The sequence below is a fragment of the Mercenaria mercenaria genome, chromosome 17 (assembly GCF_021730395.1).
Source record: "Mercenaria mercenaria strain notata chromosome 17, MADL_Memer_1, whole genome shotgun sequence".
Classification (NCBI taxonomy): Eukaryota; Metazoa; Mollusca; class Bivalvia; order Venerida; family Veneridae; genus Mercenaria; species Mercenaria mercenaria.
In genome coordinates this window covers 7,230,289-7,247,820 of record NC_069377.1, presented here as the reverse complement: position 1 = coordinate 7,247,820, position 17,532 = coordinate 7,230,289, and the positions used below count along the sequence as shown (strand labels likewise).

The window sequence follows — 17,532 nt, the reverse complement described above, 5'->3', positions numbered from 1 at the left end:
ATAATTTGATTTTGCTGAAATTTGGGTATGTAACCATCAACATATCTTTGTTAATCAACTACTAGCTACCGTGAAGGTAATAATGTGATTTACAGATTTATAAAACTGTTTTGTATTTCATTCATATATGAAAACGTAAAGAATACTGCATTTGAACCTTTGTTAAAAAGGTTATTTTATTCTGTTTTCCAAACACATAAAAGTTGTCATCAAAACAGGTATATAAGCATAATAAAACATGATACATTTAAACAAAGAGATCATTTCAACAATGTATATAAAATAACACTAATATAAAAGAATCTCTCCAAATCTGACTTGTCGATGCGGGTTATTAATACTGTCTGCCAAACAGTAGATTGTTTACACATACATATAAGTAATATTAAGTTATTTAACATTTAATTGTACAATGAGGCGATATATCTGGATGAACACCCATTCGGAAAAGACATATTGGACTAGCCAATAGATGTGTCAAAAATACTTCTTTTGGATAAGGTACGAGTCCATCCCGTAATATGCAGGACAATGTTTAATAATCTTTTATATTTTATGCATATTTTTTTCTCATTAATAAGAATGAACAACTAGACGGACAAGATTCCACCTTTTCAATGTACTTTATACAGAAACATAGCCGCATGCTGGTATTCATGTGGATACTTTTATCGGTCAACGGCTTTTATAGAGATCTGGATCAGTTGTTGCATCGTCCAATACCAAACATAACGTATCCAACACGAAACTATAACGGATGGCCACATGATACAAATGCGACTTTTTGATCGGAAGAGAAAAATAGGTACAGAATTGATAAAAACATAATGCATTATTTCCAAACTGAAATTAAATCAAAACAGGATGACATCATATCAAACAAAGCAATATTTAAACTGTCTAAAATATCTAAAACACAGAAACACATATCTCACTCGAGCTCAGTCAGTTAAAGAGCCGGTCGTCATGACAACAAAAAACACCGGGTATATATTTTCATATAAAAGTAAAAACAGAGTCTATACTTCAATACGATCATTTTCATGCATACGTGTAGCAAATACCATTGCAAAGTATTTATCATCGACAACATATTGTCCAGTCAGTTAGCTTACACGTATTATGTGCCTTTAAAAATTTGACAGTTCATGTTGTGACGTAAATTGAATGTCTCCTATGTAACATGACTGGTAAATGATGTTCAATTATTAATACGCGCGCAATGTGAACGACGGTTTCTTTTACAAATGTTTGTACTCATCGTCGTAAACTCTGATCTTATCCACAGTAGGTGTTTTTTTTTAATTTTGTTATAAATGCAATGTTTTAATTCGGCGTTCAATGCGCTTTTTTAAAACTATTTACTTAAATCCTAAAAGGTATTCGCACATATAATTACACGCGTACAATTCCAGTCCGTGGAATACTAATTATCCTGTATATCTCTTGTTTTCATTAGCTGCATTGTAAGTCCTTTCATCTAACTTTGACTAACATGCAGCATATTTGAATACAGATATTGCATTTCATATATCTGTCATCTTGAGTCCATCTTTAACGCCAGTATTCTTGAATCAATGCTAATATTAGCGGCCATTCCGATCCACATTTATATATACACCTCTCATATTTTCTTGGTTTATTCATTAAACTCCTTCTAAATTGCAACCGGCTTCAGGTTATCTCAGTTTTAAATACAGCTGCCACCTCTTTGTAATAACAAGCATGTTAAAAAGTGTTTGACCAAAACGCAGAATCGCGAGATCATAATTGATAAAAAAGAACAACACTAAGCTAGTAGCTTCAGCACCAGCCTGGAGACCATATATTGTCGTAATTTTTTGGATGAGCAAGCTTTGTGTGTGGCTGATTCTGGGCCTTCACTAAGGTCTTCTTGTACGCTTTCAGCTTCCTCATCAGCTTCTTTAGCAAAACAGGCTTCTGAGCAGCAATATTATTTTTCTCCAATGGATCATCTGTGTCAATAAAAAGTATTTATGTACAAACTCGTTTGAATAGATTAGAATCTGTTTTTCACGGCAATAGTTAAAGATTTACAAAGCAACTGAAGAAGATACAATTTACAACAATATATTGTTCGAATTGTCATTTTTCATCTTTTGTAAATATCTAAAAAGCTGATGACCGAGTGAAAGTCATTGAAGTACATTGAATATACCTTTTAAATTGAACAGTTGAACTGAAGGTGGTTTTAAGGCTTTTTCTTCTCTGTCATGGGCTTTCATAAACCTGTCACATCTATACTGTTCATACCATTTCCCCATTGACTGCCAGGCCTTAGATGCTCCTGACACCTCTACTGCCTTGTGTGCAAAACCTAAATAGCACAAAAAAGTAAAAATAAGATTGTGATGAAATAATTGACATAAATGTTCTTAAAGAGAGAGATATACGTAGAAGAATTCGACTTTAAACCAACACTGAATAAGTAAATCAAATTTTGTTATTTTTGAAATGATGAACACAGAAAAAATTGACAATGAACGTCTTTCCATGCACGCAAGTAAATGTAAAGTAATGCTGTTTATTTATTTCATTTACGAAGACACTCAGGCTAGAAGAAGTTTCTGGATAATGATAGAAAATTTGACAAACCTCGGATATATCTAAGCGGTGAGGTAAACCACCATCCTTGTAATGACTTTTGTTCTTTGATATCCATTTGATCGTCATGCTTTAACTGTCTGTCTTCAAACATGTACCCTTGTCTAGCCTCCTTCGAGTTACAAGCAGGCTTTGTTTTAGCTGGATACCAATTATTATATCTACCCGGACTTCCTACAATTAGTTTGTAATCTCCTGACCTGTGGAATGAAAGAATGACACACGTTAAGCTGTTGCCAGGAGTTTGTAAATCTTTAGAAAGCTTGGAAATGATTCTTACTTACGACAATCAAGGTTTTACAAGAGCGTTAAGGCTTTCTCCGCATGACGTTGCAGTGACAAGCCAAACGCTAATTGGAGACAAATTTACCTACAAGATAACTGCAATGATAACTAGCTGATATTTTGTCACACAAGATGTGCACTTCGTCGACTTAAGACACATACGCATATCAATTTTGAGATTATTATGAGTAACAATATATAAAGTTGCCTTATTGCTGCAGTTCGTTTCACATCATTTATGTTGTAGACGAATTCGTGTCTCGGTGATGGCCATCCTCGACTTAGGGTCAGCCATTGATCAATACCATCTAGAAACGGACCTGACAAACAAAACAAGGTTTGTAATAGGAATTGGTAACTTAAGATTCAATTCCATTAGTATGTTGAATGAATATTCTTTATTTATAAATACAGTATTCAACTGAACTGCAGTGTAACTTTTCAAGCATTACGGAATAGTAAAGGTAAAACTGACCTACAGTGCTAACTAGTGCAAACAATTATGAAATAAAATATGATAAAAACTGTCAAGTTTCTGAATAAATTCGTAGCAAAAGCGAAGAATATGGAAATCGAATTACTTGTTTGTCCTCCAGCAAGTCGTACAAGGGTAGGGACCCAGTCTGTGACATGAACCAAACTGAAAACAAATAGGATATAAAACTTAACTTTATTAACTCCCTTTGCATCAAAATTAATCTTGTAATTGTTTAAAGAATTCACATCGGTAAATAGATATCTGCTAATGGACATAATTAGTTTTGAGCATTTATGAAACGAATACATTAATGTCATTACTATGTCTCCCACCACACAGTGGTGTGGGAGACATATTGATTTACTCTTCTGTGTGTGTGTGTGTGTGTCTGTCTATGTGTCCGTCTGTCTGTGTGTCTGTCACATATCTTGTCCGCACTCCAAGTCGAACTTTTCTCATCCGATCTTCACTAAACTTGAATAAAATGTGTTTGCCAATAAGTCCTCGGCCACGTTCGATAACTAGCCAAATCGGCCGAGGCACTTCGGAATTATGGCCCTTGAAACTTGTTTTTGATAACCAAAACAGTGGAAGTCTGATAAGGCAGTTGAGGTCTTGGTGCATGGTTGACTCATATACTACTATTCAGATGGTTATGTAGTTGTGGGAGACATGGGCTTTTCTAAAAAGCAGCTCTAGTATATTTCTAAAATCCACAGAAAGTAAATTATTCTTTGTTTTTGTCAGATAACCATTATAGTACGTTTGTTACGAATGGACCTTAGATGTCCACACACTAAATACATTTTGTAAACGATCTTAAGGTACTGAATATTGCCTTCAGATGACGAAAATGATTTTAAAATGTTATAAAATAATTACGAAGTCCACTAAAACGAACTTCTAAAGGTGAAGCAATATGACGTCAATGTTGTTACTAACCCATTTTGTGTAATGCCTGTTTTCTTGAGAAGACTTTTGCTGTAAATGAATGTAGGTACTCTGGTACCACCTTCCCATACAGTAGCTTTTGATCCCCGCAGAGGCCAGTTGGAACCAGCAATGTATGATGCTCCGCCGTTCTGAAAATTTATTATAGATTATTTGGAAACAGTTTTTCTATTAAGAGTTTGAAACCCAAATAAAAACGTCTCTGTATGTAATGAACTTTTCTCATGTTTGTTACCATATCTTTTAACAATACTGTCGTACAAACTGTCTGATTAGAACTATTTTAAAGTTTGTTTGTTTTGAGACATTTTAATTATGTAACGGCGGGCAGTTATGTTCCTGGATTCTATACCGGTATAAAACCTGTTTTCCGCAAGTAACTGCCAACTTCGCCACATGAATTAGAGGTGGAGGACGAATGATTTCAGATACAATGTCTTTTGTAAAATCTTCAAGGAGACATTACGCTTCATTCGGGGACTGAACTCACGACCCTGCGATCCATACTTCTGCGTCCTCCCTTATTGAGTTAAGGAAGCGGGCTATTAAGGTACATGAAGTCATATTATTGTGTATATTTTTTTTCTTTTCACTTTTTATCAACTTACATCTGATGTAAAAACAACAAGAAGGTTGTCCATATACTGCTTCTTCTGGAACGCTCGCATTACAAGACTGACCGCGTCATCCATGGCAGTTATCATACCTAAAATATAGCATGCAACATAAAGAACTGTGTTAATGGTAGAGCAACATGCATAAAAAAAATATTTAAAAAAATGTTTCGAAGCCTTAAATAAGACAAACAGAGCATATATAGTGTGGTTTGATTGTAAGCCTACATTTCAATACTAATATTTGTAATTATGTAAAGAAAATAAATTTACCGCTATATATTCGCCGATTTTTGTTCTTGATGTGAGAGTATTGGTTGGAATACTTCTTTGGAACCTGAAAATACAAATAATAAAATTGAACTTATTTAGCTCATACACTGTGTTGACACTACTCTTCACAAATTCCTGTTCTTGATAAACAAAAGAAAACAGTTTGATTAAACATTTTGTATGTATCATTTTTATCATTCGGTTTGGACTGAACAAGAGAATGCAATTCAATGCTACAAGAAAGTAGTCCCAAATTAAATTTACCTGTAGTGGCGTATGAACACCTTGGAATGACAAGTATAGAAACAATGGTTGACTATCGGGATCGTGTTCCAAAATAATGTCGGCTGCTCGTCTTCCAAATAAGGCCTATAATGTAGAAAAAAGGTAAAATAATCAAGATATGCTGATAATTACCCCATAAACCATATTACACCGGTTTGGAATTAGACAAATATTGATGGACGGCGAAATTTCTGACCATAAAAGCTTGAGTAGAATTAACCTGTACCCCCTTCCATTACAATTATCATAAAATGTTAAGGATGAGAACGAATACTGAAATCAATATTCGAATATTTGGTTTGCAATATTCGAATATTCGGCTTGTTTTTAAAAATATCATTAAAAAGAACAGGATAGATGTGTTTTTCTATACAGCTGAACTTCGTTCACTTGAACTTTGATAATTCGAACACCACCCCTCACTCAAACTCATGGTCAGGTCTCAGCAAAATCCCTTCATCATGTATCATTTTCGATGACTCGAACTACTGATAACTCGAACACAGAAAAAATCCTAAATAATGTATCATTTTTGATGGCTTGAACTACCGATAACTCGAACACAGACAAATCACCTATATAATGTATCATTTTCGATAACTCGACCAAATTTTGCCGGTACCGTTGTGTTTGAGCAACCAAAGTACATCTGTATATGTAAACCAAATTCTCAATTGAAATTATAGATTCCTTCACGCCCCTATAATAAAGTCTTGCTAACAGTCAAAATTTAACGTCTCAAAGCAATCCAGCAAAACTATTTTAATTTCTTAGGGATCGTTTTAAAGTAATTTAAAATGTCGAGACAACTGAAGCTTAATCAAATGTTGCATTGTTGAAACAATGTATGTATTTTAACAGGAACAAAATGGCCAATATGACACTTTGTCACTCTGCTGACTTATTTCTCACAAACAATTTGATTTTATGAAAATATTTATTTAGATCAGGTACATGTATAATATAAAACGTTAACTGTTTTTATTTCTATGATTTAAGCCAGTGTATTGTTTATTTACAGGAGTCAATTTTTGAAATCACTAGGGCGTGAACGGTATGTTTACGTATCTATACAGTAGCAGACGATGACCTAACAACAGGGAGCTGCACCCTGAGGTGAGTCATCAAGAAACAATAGACGTGATCCAACACGTTCAGGGATAATAGCATAAACAATAGAACGGATTCTGTTTCAAGGACCTAAGCTCAGTTTCACTTTTATATTATTACGATCTATTCAATTATGAAACGATATTTTATTTCTTTTGTATTTTACTAACTCGGTGAACTTTTATAATGGTTCTGTAGAAATGTGTATAATAATAGATCCTCTACTATTCTGTGAAAAGAGATATGGTTTCATTTTGAATGTTTAAAAATTATTGAAATAAATAAGTTATATCGAGTGTATATAAAATACCGTCGAATATATTTAGGAGTGGCCCTTTGTTTAAAAATACAAAAGAAATAAAATATCGTTTCATAATTGAATAGATCGTAATAATGTAAAAGTGAAACTGAGCTTAGGTCCTTGAAACAGAATCCGTTCTATTGTTTATACTATTATCCCTGAACGTGTTGGATCACGTCTACCCCCTATTGTTTCTTGATGACTCACCTCAGGGTGCAGCTCCCTATTGTTAGGTCATCGTCTGCTACTGTATAGATACGTAAACATACCGTTCACGCCCTAGTGATTTCAAAAATTGACTCCTCCCAATCCAAAATGGCGGTTTATATAGAATATATAGGATGACCTAGATCTATACGTACGGGGTTAACTACTCAATAAAATGAGAAAGTTAATGTAATGGTTTCTGTAACGAGGATGCAAATATGTACTTTACGCATGTATACTTCATGGTACTTGTAAGATAATCGAAAATACAAAATGGGAATAAAATGTAATTTTGACAGGATTGTTCCGCGTAATAAGGAGCATAAGTTCTATTAAAGGATCCTTTTTCAATGATAGATCGCAAAAATGTAAACTAATAGACTGGGTTGGCTCACCAGAGGTAAGGAAAAGTGCCACACACACTAATATATAGACTGGGTTGGCTCACCAGAGGTAAGGAAAGGTGCCACACACACTAATATATAGACTGGGTTGGCTCACCAGAGGTAAGGAAAGGTGCCACACGCACTAATATATAGACTGGGTTGATTCACCAGAGGTAGGAAGGTGCACAATAATATAGATGGTTGACCACCAGAGTAAGAAGTGCAATTAATATATAGACTGGGTTGGCTCACCAGAGGTAAGGAAAGGTGCCATCGCACTAATATATAGACTGGGTTGATTCACCAGAGGTAAGGAAAGGTACCACACACACTAATATATAGACTAGCATCAGTAGTGAGAGTCATTAAATGTAAAGCCTGTAAAGCACTTGGCCATAAAATAAATCCTCTCTAATAACACTTTATTTTGTAATGGGCCTGTTGACATGTTTTAAAACTAGAATGGGAAATGCTTTCTTTTTAAAATCTCAACAGACTGTGTAAGTCTAACTCATATATTCTAGTACTAGATGGACACCGTGATCCTAAAACCGATGTAGCAGTAACATACGCATATCGCAATCTGTCTTTTTCTCACAGATATCACGGCTGTTTACATAGTAACTTAAGGTAGCAGACCCACACTATCAATCGGAAAAGTACGTTTTTCTCCGTATACGATTTCGGCATTTTCCATTGAATTTCCATGTGCGCGTTCAATTACTTTTGCATCCGAAGGATGTCGAATGGCTTAACGGGAGTACGTAATTATACGAAAATTTCCGATTGCCATTCGGGTCCATCACCTTAACCCTTACCCTGCTAAATTTCTATAATGAACTTGTCCATTTTTCAATTTGGACAGTACCCTTAACTGTTAAAAGGGAAGATACTGATTGAATAGCGAACAGTGCAGATCTCGAATGTACAAAACATGTTCTAAGAGTGCATACTCGGTATTCCACTAAACATAAACCATACACTTTATCAACCACAACTCTAAAACTGAAGCCAGCTCAGCTTCCTGGTTTCACTAAATGAATGGTTCATAAAAACACGTTTGTCTGTTTGATTAGTTTGAAATAGAGACTGTTATAAATGACGATCCAACACGTAATCATTTAGCAACCACTTCTCAATACAATCAAATATCAACTTCTCTGAGAAATTAAATTTAATTTAATGGTTTCTGTTACGAGGAAACAAGATCATGTTTGCAAATATGTACTTTACGCATGTACTTGCTGGTACTTGTAAGAGTGTGAAAAATACGAAATTTGAATAAAATGTGTATTTTTTCCTTCTTGTCAAAAATGAGCATGTGCGCATTGAAAACTCGACAGGATTGTCTCGCGTTATAAGGAGCATAAGGCTATTAAAAACTTTTTTGAAGGATAGATCACATCAAAGTAGCCTAATGGACTGGGTTAGCTCACCAGAGGTAAGGAAAGGTGCCACACACACTCATATATAGACAAGCATCAATCGTTACAGTAATTAAATATAAAGCACTTGGCCATAAAATCAATCCTTTCTAATAGCACTTTATGAAAAACATTTACAAAATCTCTTACCTCTGACTCGAACGATAATCTATAGTAAAGGGTGGGGGCACAGAAAGAGGAAATGAGGATTTTGAAATGGGCCTGTTGACATTTTTTCAAAATTAAAATGGGAAATGTTTAATCTCAACAGACTGTGTAAGTCTAACTCATATATTATAGGACGAGTACTGGATAGGCTCCGTGATCCTAAAGTCGTTAGAGCAATAACATACACAAATCGTAATCTGTCTTTTTTCAGAAATATCACGGCTGTTTACACAGTAACTTTAGGTAGTGGATCCGCAATAGCAACCGGCAAATTAGGTTTCTCTCCGTGTTCGATTTCGGCATTTTCTGTGGAATGACCATGTGCGAATTCAATTCCAAAGAATGTCGAATGGTTTAACGGGAGTACGTTAACTGTTAAAAGGGGTGCTTACCCAAACGATACTGAAAGAATAGCGAACAGTGCAGATCTTGAAAGTACAAAAATATTCTACGAGTGCATACTCGGTACTCCACCAACTTTATCAACCACAACTCTAAAAAAAGCCAGCTCATATGTCCGGTTTCACAAAATGAATGACTCATAAAAACACGTTTGTCCTTTTTAATCAGAGACTATTATAAATGTCGAACTAACACGTATTCATTTTACGCATGTATTTCCTGGTACTTGTAGGAAGGTAAAAATACGAAATGTGAATAAAATATGTACTTAAATGAGCACAGTTTGTTTCGTGTAATACGGAGAATAGGTCCATTAAAAGATTTTTTTGAAGGATAGATCGCAAAAAGTAAACTAATAGGCTGGGTTGGCTCACCAGAGGTAAGGAAAAATGCCATACACACTCATATATAGACTAGCTATAGCGTCAATCGTTAGAGTCATTAGATGTAAAGCACTTGGCCATAAAATCAATCCTCTCTAATAGCACTTTCTGAAAAATAATTACCAAATCTCTTACCTCTGACTCTTAACGATAAGCTATAGTAAAGGGTGGGGTGTGGACACAGAAAGAGGAAAAGAGGATTTTGAAATGGGCCTGTTGAACTTTAAAAAAAAAATAGAATGGTAAATGTTTAATCTCAACAGACTGTGTAAGTCTAACTCATATATTATAGGACGAGTACTGGATGGGCTCTGTCTTTTTCTCACAAATATCACGGATCCGCATTAGTAATCGGCAAATTACGCTTTTCTCCTTAATCTTCCGTGGAATTTGGAACCATGTGTGCGTTCTATTACATTTGCATCCGAAGAATGTCGGATGGCTTCACGGGATTACGTCGTCATCATACGGACATTTCCGAGTGTCATTACGGGTCCACCACCTTAACCCTTACCCTGCAAAATTTCTATAATGAACTTGTCCGTCTTTCAATTTGGACAGTACCATTAACTGTTAAAAGGGGTCCTGACCAAAAAGATACTGACTGAATAGCGAACAGTGCAGATCTTGGTCAGACTGCATCATGATCTACACTGATCGCAAAGGCAGAACCAATCATTTCCAGCATGGTAAAGGTTAAACGTGATCGCCAGAATTTTAACATGTATCCAAAAATAGCTTTCATACTTACTGTTGAGTAGCGCATTTTAGGAGGGTGATGTACAGTCTTGTTGAAGCGGAAATCGTAACCTCCATCTGTAAAAGAATGACACCAAATCTAAGACAGTTCAACTAAAACATCTCCTAAAACACTTCGCACATACCTCAGTCAGATTCAGTCTTAACCTTTAGCCTATGAACGTGTCCATCTTTCAGTTTGGACAGTATTGTTAACAGTTAAAACGGGTGCTTACAAAAAAGATACTGACTGAATGGCGAACAGTGCAGATACTTATACGGTTTCTTAGTTTGGGAACAAACTCTAGATGAGCCGTGCCATGGGAAAACCAACATAGTGGGTTTGCGACCAGCTTGGATCCAGACCAGCCTGCGCATCCGCGCAGTCTGGTCAGGATCCATGCTGTTCGCTTTTAAAGCCTATTGGAATTAGAGAAACTGTTAGCGAACAGCATGGATCCTGACCAGACTGCGCGGATGCGCAGGCTGGTCTGGATCCATGCTGGTCGCAAACCCACTATGTTGGTTTTCCCATGGCGCGGCTCAGATTATCTACATAAAAACAGAGAAAATATTTTAAGTTAATCTATATTCCTATCAGCAATAGAGTCGATGATTATCTTTTAAATATCCCTCATTGATGACATTACTACTTCAACGTATTAATGCCAAATCAACAAAAAAGAATGTTTACAGCAATATTCACTGAAACTGCAACAGCAGAACAACTTTACAGAATGAGACTGGTGTATAGAATAAAACTATTTGTTATTTTCTTACAGTGTTTGTGGGTGTAGTAGTTCTGTGCCCCTGAATAGAAGCCATAGAAACTGTCAAACCCTCGGTATGTGGGTGTATAATTCCAGTTGCAGAACCCTAAATGCCACCTGAAATCAAAGACATGTTACAGAAAATAAGAGGTGGGGGTCTGGTATCGATAGAATATATGTAATAATGTGACAAGAAAGCCCGCAACTTCAATTTTCGTCCTATTAGACATAATTGTTTTTGTGGCTTAGTTCAATTTTAGTCGCTATACTAAACGCCTAGGTGAGCGCCCTTAAAATGTTGTGTCAATGCTTCGTAAGCGGGGACGCTCCAAGTATGGCTAACACCCTATACAGTACATCAATCTGTGAACTAATGCAAACCACATTTGAAAGAATATTTATACTTTCTTAGGACCAAATACCATATGAAAGAACGTTTGAATTATTATAACTGATTATAAAACAGCGTGGCTTATAACTTGCTTATCAACTCCCAAGATTTAGATTAAATATGCTATGGTGCTTTATGAAACATATTACTTACTTTCCAACCATATGTGTCGCATAGCCAACCTTCTTCAGTGCCTCTGGTAGTGTCTCCTTATCTTTTGGCATGAATTTTGGTTGATATTTTTTTACAATACCATGTTGCATTCCGATATGGTAAGGATAATATCCAGTCATTAATGCACCACGTGACCTATAAAGATAATAATTATCTTTATACATTTGTTAATTGTCACACAAGAACGATTTTGCAAAATGGTAGTTTACAGCGATGACGTCATAACATTTTAATGGCAGCTTCGGAATTTGAATTGATTATAATTTTTAATGGCATTAAGTTGAGAAATACGCTTTAAGCACACACGCACACGTGGACATTCGGACAAAAAAAAAAAGAAAATTGGACATCTGAACAATTCACCTAGATGGATTTTTGTAACACGACAGCTCATATCAAATAAGTTTACCGCTAGAAAATGTAAGTCTGTCTGGAGAAAAGACAAATGAAGATTTACTTTTATATACTAAATATTAAAAAAATACATTTCACATCAATTATATACTTTTTTATTTTACTATAGATACAATTCAAACTAGCACCATCTGTTAATTTATACGAATTTTATACCACCTGTTGCAAAATCATGTCCTGCTGACAATCGATACTTACATAATTCTATTAATAGTGTCGAACTTTTCGCACACCCTGTACGTCAAAGGCAATGTCGAGATAACCTACATTACGTTATCTGTATTTACAAAAGAATTTTTTTATCTGTTTTAGTGTTTACATTCGTTCCTGCTAGGGTCGTTATGCCTTAGATATGTATATATAGTGCTTCATAAATCAAGTAAATGATACATCTGGTAACCGACTTCTGTGGATTTTTTCTTAACCTTTGAAAATACATATTTCTTTTATCACATGGTCTTTTATTTTGTGTTTTACGTAATTTGTTTTTATTTCTAATGCTTTTGACTACGGCGTTATTTATAATCAGTTAACATAAAATGTTGAATTGAACAAAGATACAAGTTAAAGCATACCAAAAGTTCCTTCTAGGGCATATCTATATAAATATAAAATGACCATCTTGTAAAATTTTGGTTGCAATGTCTGTTTTATACTGCCAAAAAAATATCAGGTAAGTATTTACGCTAGTTATTTAACATAAATTGTTAAATCCAACAACAAATTAAATCTGTTACCTCTTTCAGTAGAGTAAATACGGCAATAAGACATTGACCTGGTATTCGATGTGGGAAAATTTTACACATAATTAGAGGGTCGCAATGGGGTTTGTTTTCATATATTAACCATGCATTTGAAGGTATAGTGGTCGCAACTTGACCGCGATGGTTGACCTTAGGCTGATTATTCATATCGATTATTTCATTAGTATGAATAAGGGGTGCTTAGAGTATCCATCTATATTTATGCAGTAAGTTTGTATACAATGCACTCCTTTTCAATAATAGGTTGTGCCTCGTTATGTATTATTATACAAAGGTCAAGTTGCGTCCACTATAACGATAACATTTGGTTGTTAACATTTAAATTTGCTGATATATGTCTATCTGGTGAATGTACATATGTTATGTTCAGGAGGAAATAAAAGAATCAATTAATCATCGTCGGGTATAGTATTGTGTAACCCATGGATCCCCACCCCCCAATTGAGAAAGAATAGTTATACGTCAGAGGTTATTTCTAAGGTCACGGAGTTTTTTATTGGCCGGCTTGTAATGACAAGGCTTGCAATGACAACAGCTTTCGGTATCAGTAGCTCAGTCAAGTGTGACTTATTGAACTGTAATATTCCTTCTCAAGAGAAGGAATAATAACTTGTTTTAAAGGGTAAGGAAAGCCTAAAAATGAGTTAATTTTATATGAAAGCCACCATCAAGCCTTTCATTACGCTGAAAGGTTTTTCAAAATCGGACAACTATTGAAAAAGATATGGCAGTTTAAAATTTAAGAAAATGGCTGATAATGGAGGTAGCCATTTCAGTGGGTTTATGACGTCATTTACACACTGTGAATACTTTATTTAGCAAATAACCTTTAAAATGACTAATTTTCTTATGATTGTAAAGTGTAAAACATGATAATTTCTTTCATTATAGCTGGAAAAAGTAGAGAAATTATTTAACAGTAATAAGTAAATACAGTTCAAATGTGTATCTAAAAATTTAATAAATCCACCATTTATTTTTGTTGCCAAGGAAACAAAATGGCCACCAATTTGACCAAATATTTAAATGCTCATAACTTTCTCATGTTTTCTCCGATTTTGAAAATTCTTTCACTTCTTTAAATGATTTAATAAGAAATCCCAGCTGACAAAATCAAAATTAGAATAGCGTTGCCTTTCCCTCTAAATAACTAGAAAAAAAGCATAATATTTGTGTTATTTACATTTTTATTTAAATATGCTCATCAAGTTTTGCTTGTAAGACATTCTACATTTTGAAGCTCAACTCAAATCAGTAAAACATTCGCCTCGGTAGCCTAGCGGTAGAGCGTCCGCTTCGAGTGCGGGAGGTCGTGGGTTCGATCCCCGGCCGCGTCATACCAAAGACGTAAAAAATGGTACTAGTAGCTTCCTCGCTTGGCGCTCAGCATTAAAGAGGGTAGTGCTAGGACTGGTCAACCCGGTGTCAGTATAATGTGACTGGGTGGGGTATCATGTCACGTGTCTACGGCGTGATATTCCAGTGAGGCAGCACTATAAAGTTTGGCATTGAGCTCACTGCTACAAGTAGACACCGTCGTTTATATGACTGAAAGACTGTTGAAAAAGATGTTAATACCCCCCCCCCCTCCAATCCCCCCAACACACACACACACACACACACACACACACACACACACACACAGACACACACACACAGTGACAGTCAAACATTATGTTAGGTTTTTGATATGTTCAATAATATGTCATTTCTGATATAAACATGTACAAGAAAAGGTTCGCGAAGTAGCAAAGGCAAATGATCTGTGCCCATGAACAGTCGGTCATCAGAAGTAAACAGTACGTAAAAATCATCATGAAGAAAACAATTAGTGCTCCCTTAGAACTTAGAAATCAACGTACATTGAAACTTGGCGCATAAATATATTACTTACGGACTACATGTTGGTTGTACGTAAGACGAATTGAGGATGACGCCTTTTCTTGCCAGTTTATCTAAAGTTGGCATCTTTATATCGGGATTGTTCCAGGACACGTCATTCCAACCTACAAAAGAATGTTATGTACATGTATTTTTTTTTCTTTTTTGAGTACAATGTAAAAATGAATTGATCGAAGCAAATGCCTGTTTTTCTTTTCAGTTTCAATTCATATAACAAATAATACAATATGTTATTTTGCAACTTTGTCTACATTTTGTACTAAGGTTCATTTCATTTTTGTAAAAGTTATTATACAGTTCAAAGTGCTTTTTAGAAAAATAAAAAAGGAACCATTTAAAAAGACCTTTATGATGAATACATATATACTTTTCCTGTTCGATACGAGACATTCTGAAATCAGATGTACTAAAATTGAACATCAATAGTGAGAATAAAAATATGTGTTGAAGCGAAATATTCATGAACATCCTTCAAAACACTGCATGAAAGCTAAATGAGCCATGCTATGAGAAAACCAACATAGTGTGTTTTCGACCAGCATGGATCCAGACCGCTAACGGTTTCTCTAATTGCTATAGGCTTTGAAAGCGAACAGCATGGATCCTGACCAGACTGCGCGGATCCAAGCTGGTCGCAAACCCACTATGTTGGTTTTCTCATGGCACGGCTCAAATATCATTTTAAGATTTTAAAAGGATGTCTTAGTCTTTGCATATATTGAAAAAAAACATTATTTTGTAACATATCATTATTGCATTGACAAACCCTTACAGTTGTTTACGTGATTCTCCGCATGCAATTGTATGACTCATAATTAGAAACAGCGCCGTTGTCTCAAAATAACCCCTACAGACAGATTTTATGGCTGGTAAAGGGATTATGTATTATTGCAATCGTGTGACTTTGGTATATTACACTAACTTGTTAAAACCTATTAAACAGTTGATTTGACATCAGAAATTTTGATTATTATGGTTAAAGTGTTGGTAGAAACACATGATGAAAACCCAAATGACCTTAGTCAGGTCAGTTAGATACCAGCGGGTTGAGCAAGTTCACTCTTGTATTTGATGGTGCGCAGTTTTATAAGATAGTGACCCGAGATAACATTTTCAACATCGTATGTTTAAAGATAAATGGACCTCGTGCGATCTTTTTGTAATAAAACGTTCAACTTTTAGTTTGTTTATATCGTAATGTAACAGCCTGCGATTTGTTAAATTGAACGTTTAATAATACTGCTTAATAATAAACACTTGTGGCCTGGCATCATCACTGCATATTAACAGAGACGGAAACGCACTTCTGTTTTGAATACATACAAAGCGGAGAACACTTTCATCAACTGCCTGTCTTCTGTTTTCGGTATATCCATAAAGTCAACACAAAATCAGTATCATGAAAATACAAAATTAAAAATAAAAAGACCGCCATTTGCGATGATAATATACAAAAATTATTTAAATAATTTCATTGTTCAACTTCCAAACTTTTGATGGTGGAGGCAAACTTCTGGTACCCCAATATTTTTAGCACGGACGAGCACTCCGATGGAACCACAAACCTTCCGTTAGCCAGCTGGATGGCAACTGCGGTTTCGAACACTCAGTGGCGAGGGGTAACTGATTCGATCCACTCAGTCACGGAAACCCTACAGATCTGTTGACGAAACATGTACTTTACGACTTACCTAAATCGTCAGCAAGGATGAACAAGATGTGCGGCTGCACTTTCACATCAATGGCGAGTATTAAAGTCGGCAGCAAAGCTAATCCCAGGATTATATTAATACATGTACTTGACATCATGGTGTGTCTTAATTTTAACTGGGACAACTTTTGCATAAGATTAAAATCACAACAAAATTGTTATATTCAGAGTATAAAATTGTTCCAAACAAACTGCTTTCACATCCAACTTTTAAATCTAAAAATTAATTTTTATCATTTTTGGCTTATTGATTATCGATAAAGCATTTCTGCAACACCAAACAAGCCGCCTGCTGCAACTCGTGTCGCAGTTCCACCGAATATGTCAAGTAGAGTCTGTGAATTTCACGTCTTTTGCCAAGAATTTCTAATTATTTTCTTAAAATCCTGATGTAAGCACTTTTGAAATGATCCCAGCAATATTTGTAATTCCCCACGAGCTAAGGCAGCTGTTTAATCGATTAAAAGGCACAGGGACTAGAAGTTTACAATATGTAACGTAACGATCTATGACATCATAATGTAAAACATAACATCGCTTTATTTGTGATTTAAATCATTCGAGATTCTTTCTGATGATATAATAAGAAAAATAAAAATATACAAGTAATTTAAATCAATGTCCAAATTATACTTTTTAGCTTTTATTTTAGACTAAATAACAAATCTGTCCGCTAAAAACGCAGTATTTATAATTTTACAAAATACCACTTGTTTCTTATTAGATAAATCTAATTCATATGACTCCTTTGACAATAAATGTTGCTTTTTATACAT

General features: G+C 35.1%; 1 protein-coding gene across 1 annotated transcript; it reads right to left on the bottom strand.

The window, feature by feature from the left end:
• Window positions 1-146: 146 nt before the first annotated feature.
• LOC123536045 (arylsulfatase B-like) lies at window positions 147-17,494 on the bottom strand. The gene is made up of 14 exons (XM_045318828.2): window positions 16,737-17,494; window positions 15,038-15,149; window positions 11,945-12,100; window positions 11,411-11,517; window positions 10,644-10,708; window positions 5,491-5,595; window positions 5,227-5,290; window positions 4,948-5,045; window positions 4,331-4,470; window positions 3,492-3,550; window positions 3,119-3,230; window positions 2,617-2,825; window positions 2,180-2,338; window positions 147-1,976 (listed from the first exon to the last, which is right to left on the bottom strand). Exons 1-14 carry the CDS (start codon window positions 16,888-16,890, stop codon window positions 1,804-1,806), a joined length of 1,713 nt encoding a protein of 570 aa, XP_045174763.2. The 5' UTR covers window positions 16,891-17,494; the 3' UTR covers window positions 147-1,803.
• Window positions 17,495-17,532: the final 38 nt, after the last annotated feature.

What these genes read in the sequence shown, in the direction of transcription:
- LOC123536045 (XM_045318828.2), bottom strand. Translation starts at nt 16,890, where the DNA reads ATGCAAAAGTTGTCCCAGTTAAAATTAAGACACACCATGATGTCAAGT. An exon ending in TTGTTGTTTTTACATCAGAT is followed by an intron (nt 4,471 to 4,947) that starts GTAAGTTGATAA and finishes ATAAATTTTCAG; the next exon opens with AACGGCGGAGCATCATACAT. An exon ending in ACAGGCATTACACAAAATGG is followed by an intron (nt 3,551 to 4,330) that starts GTTAGTAACAAC and finishes ATTTGTTTTCAG; the next exon opens with TTTGGTTCATGTCACAGACT.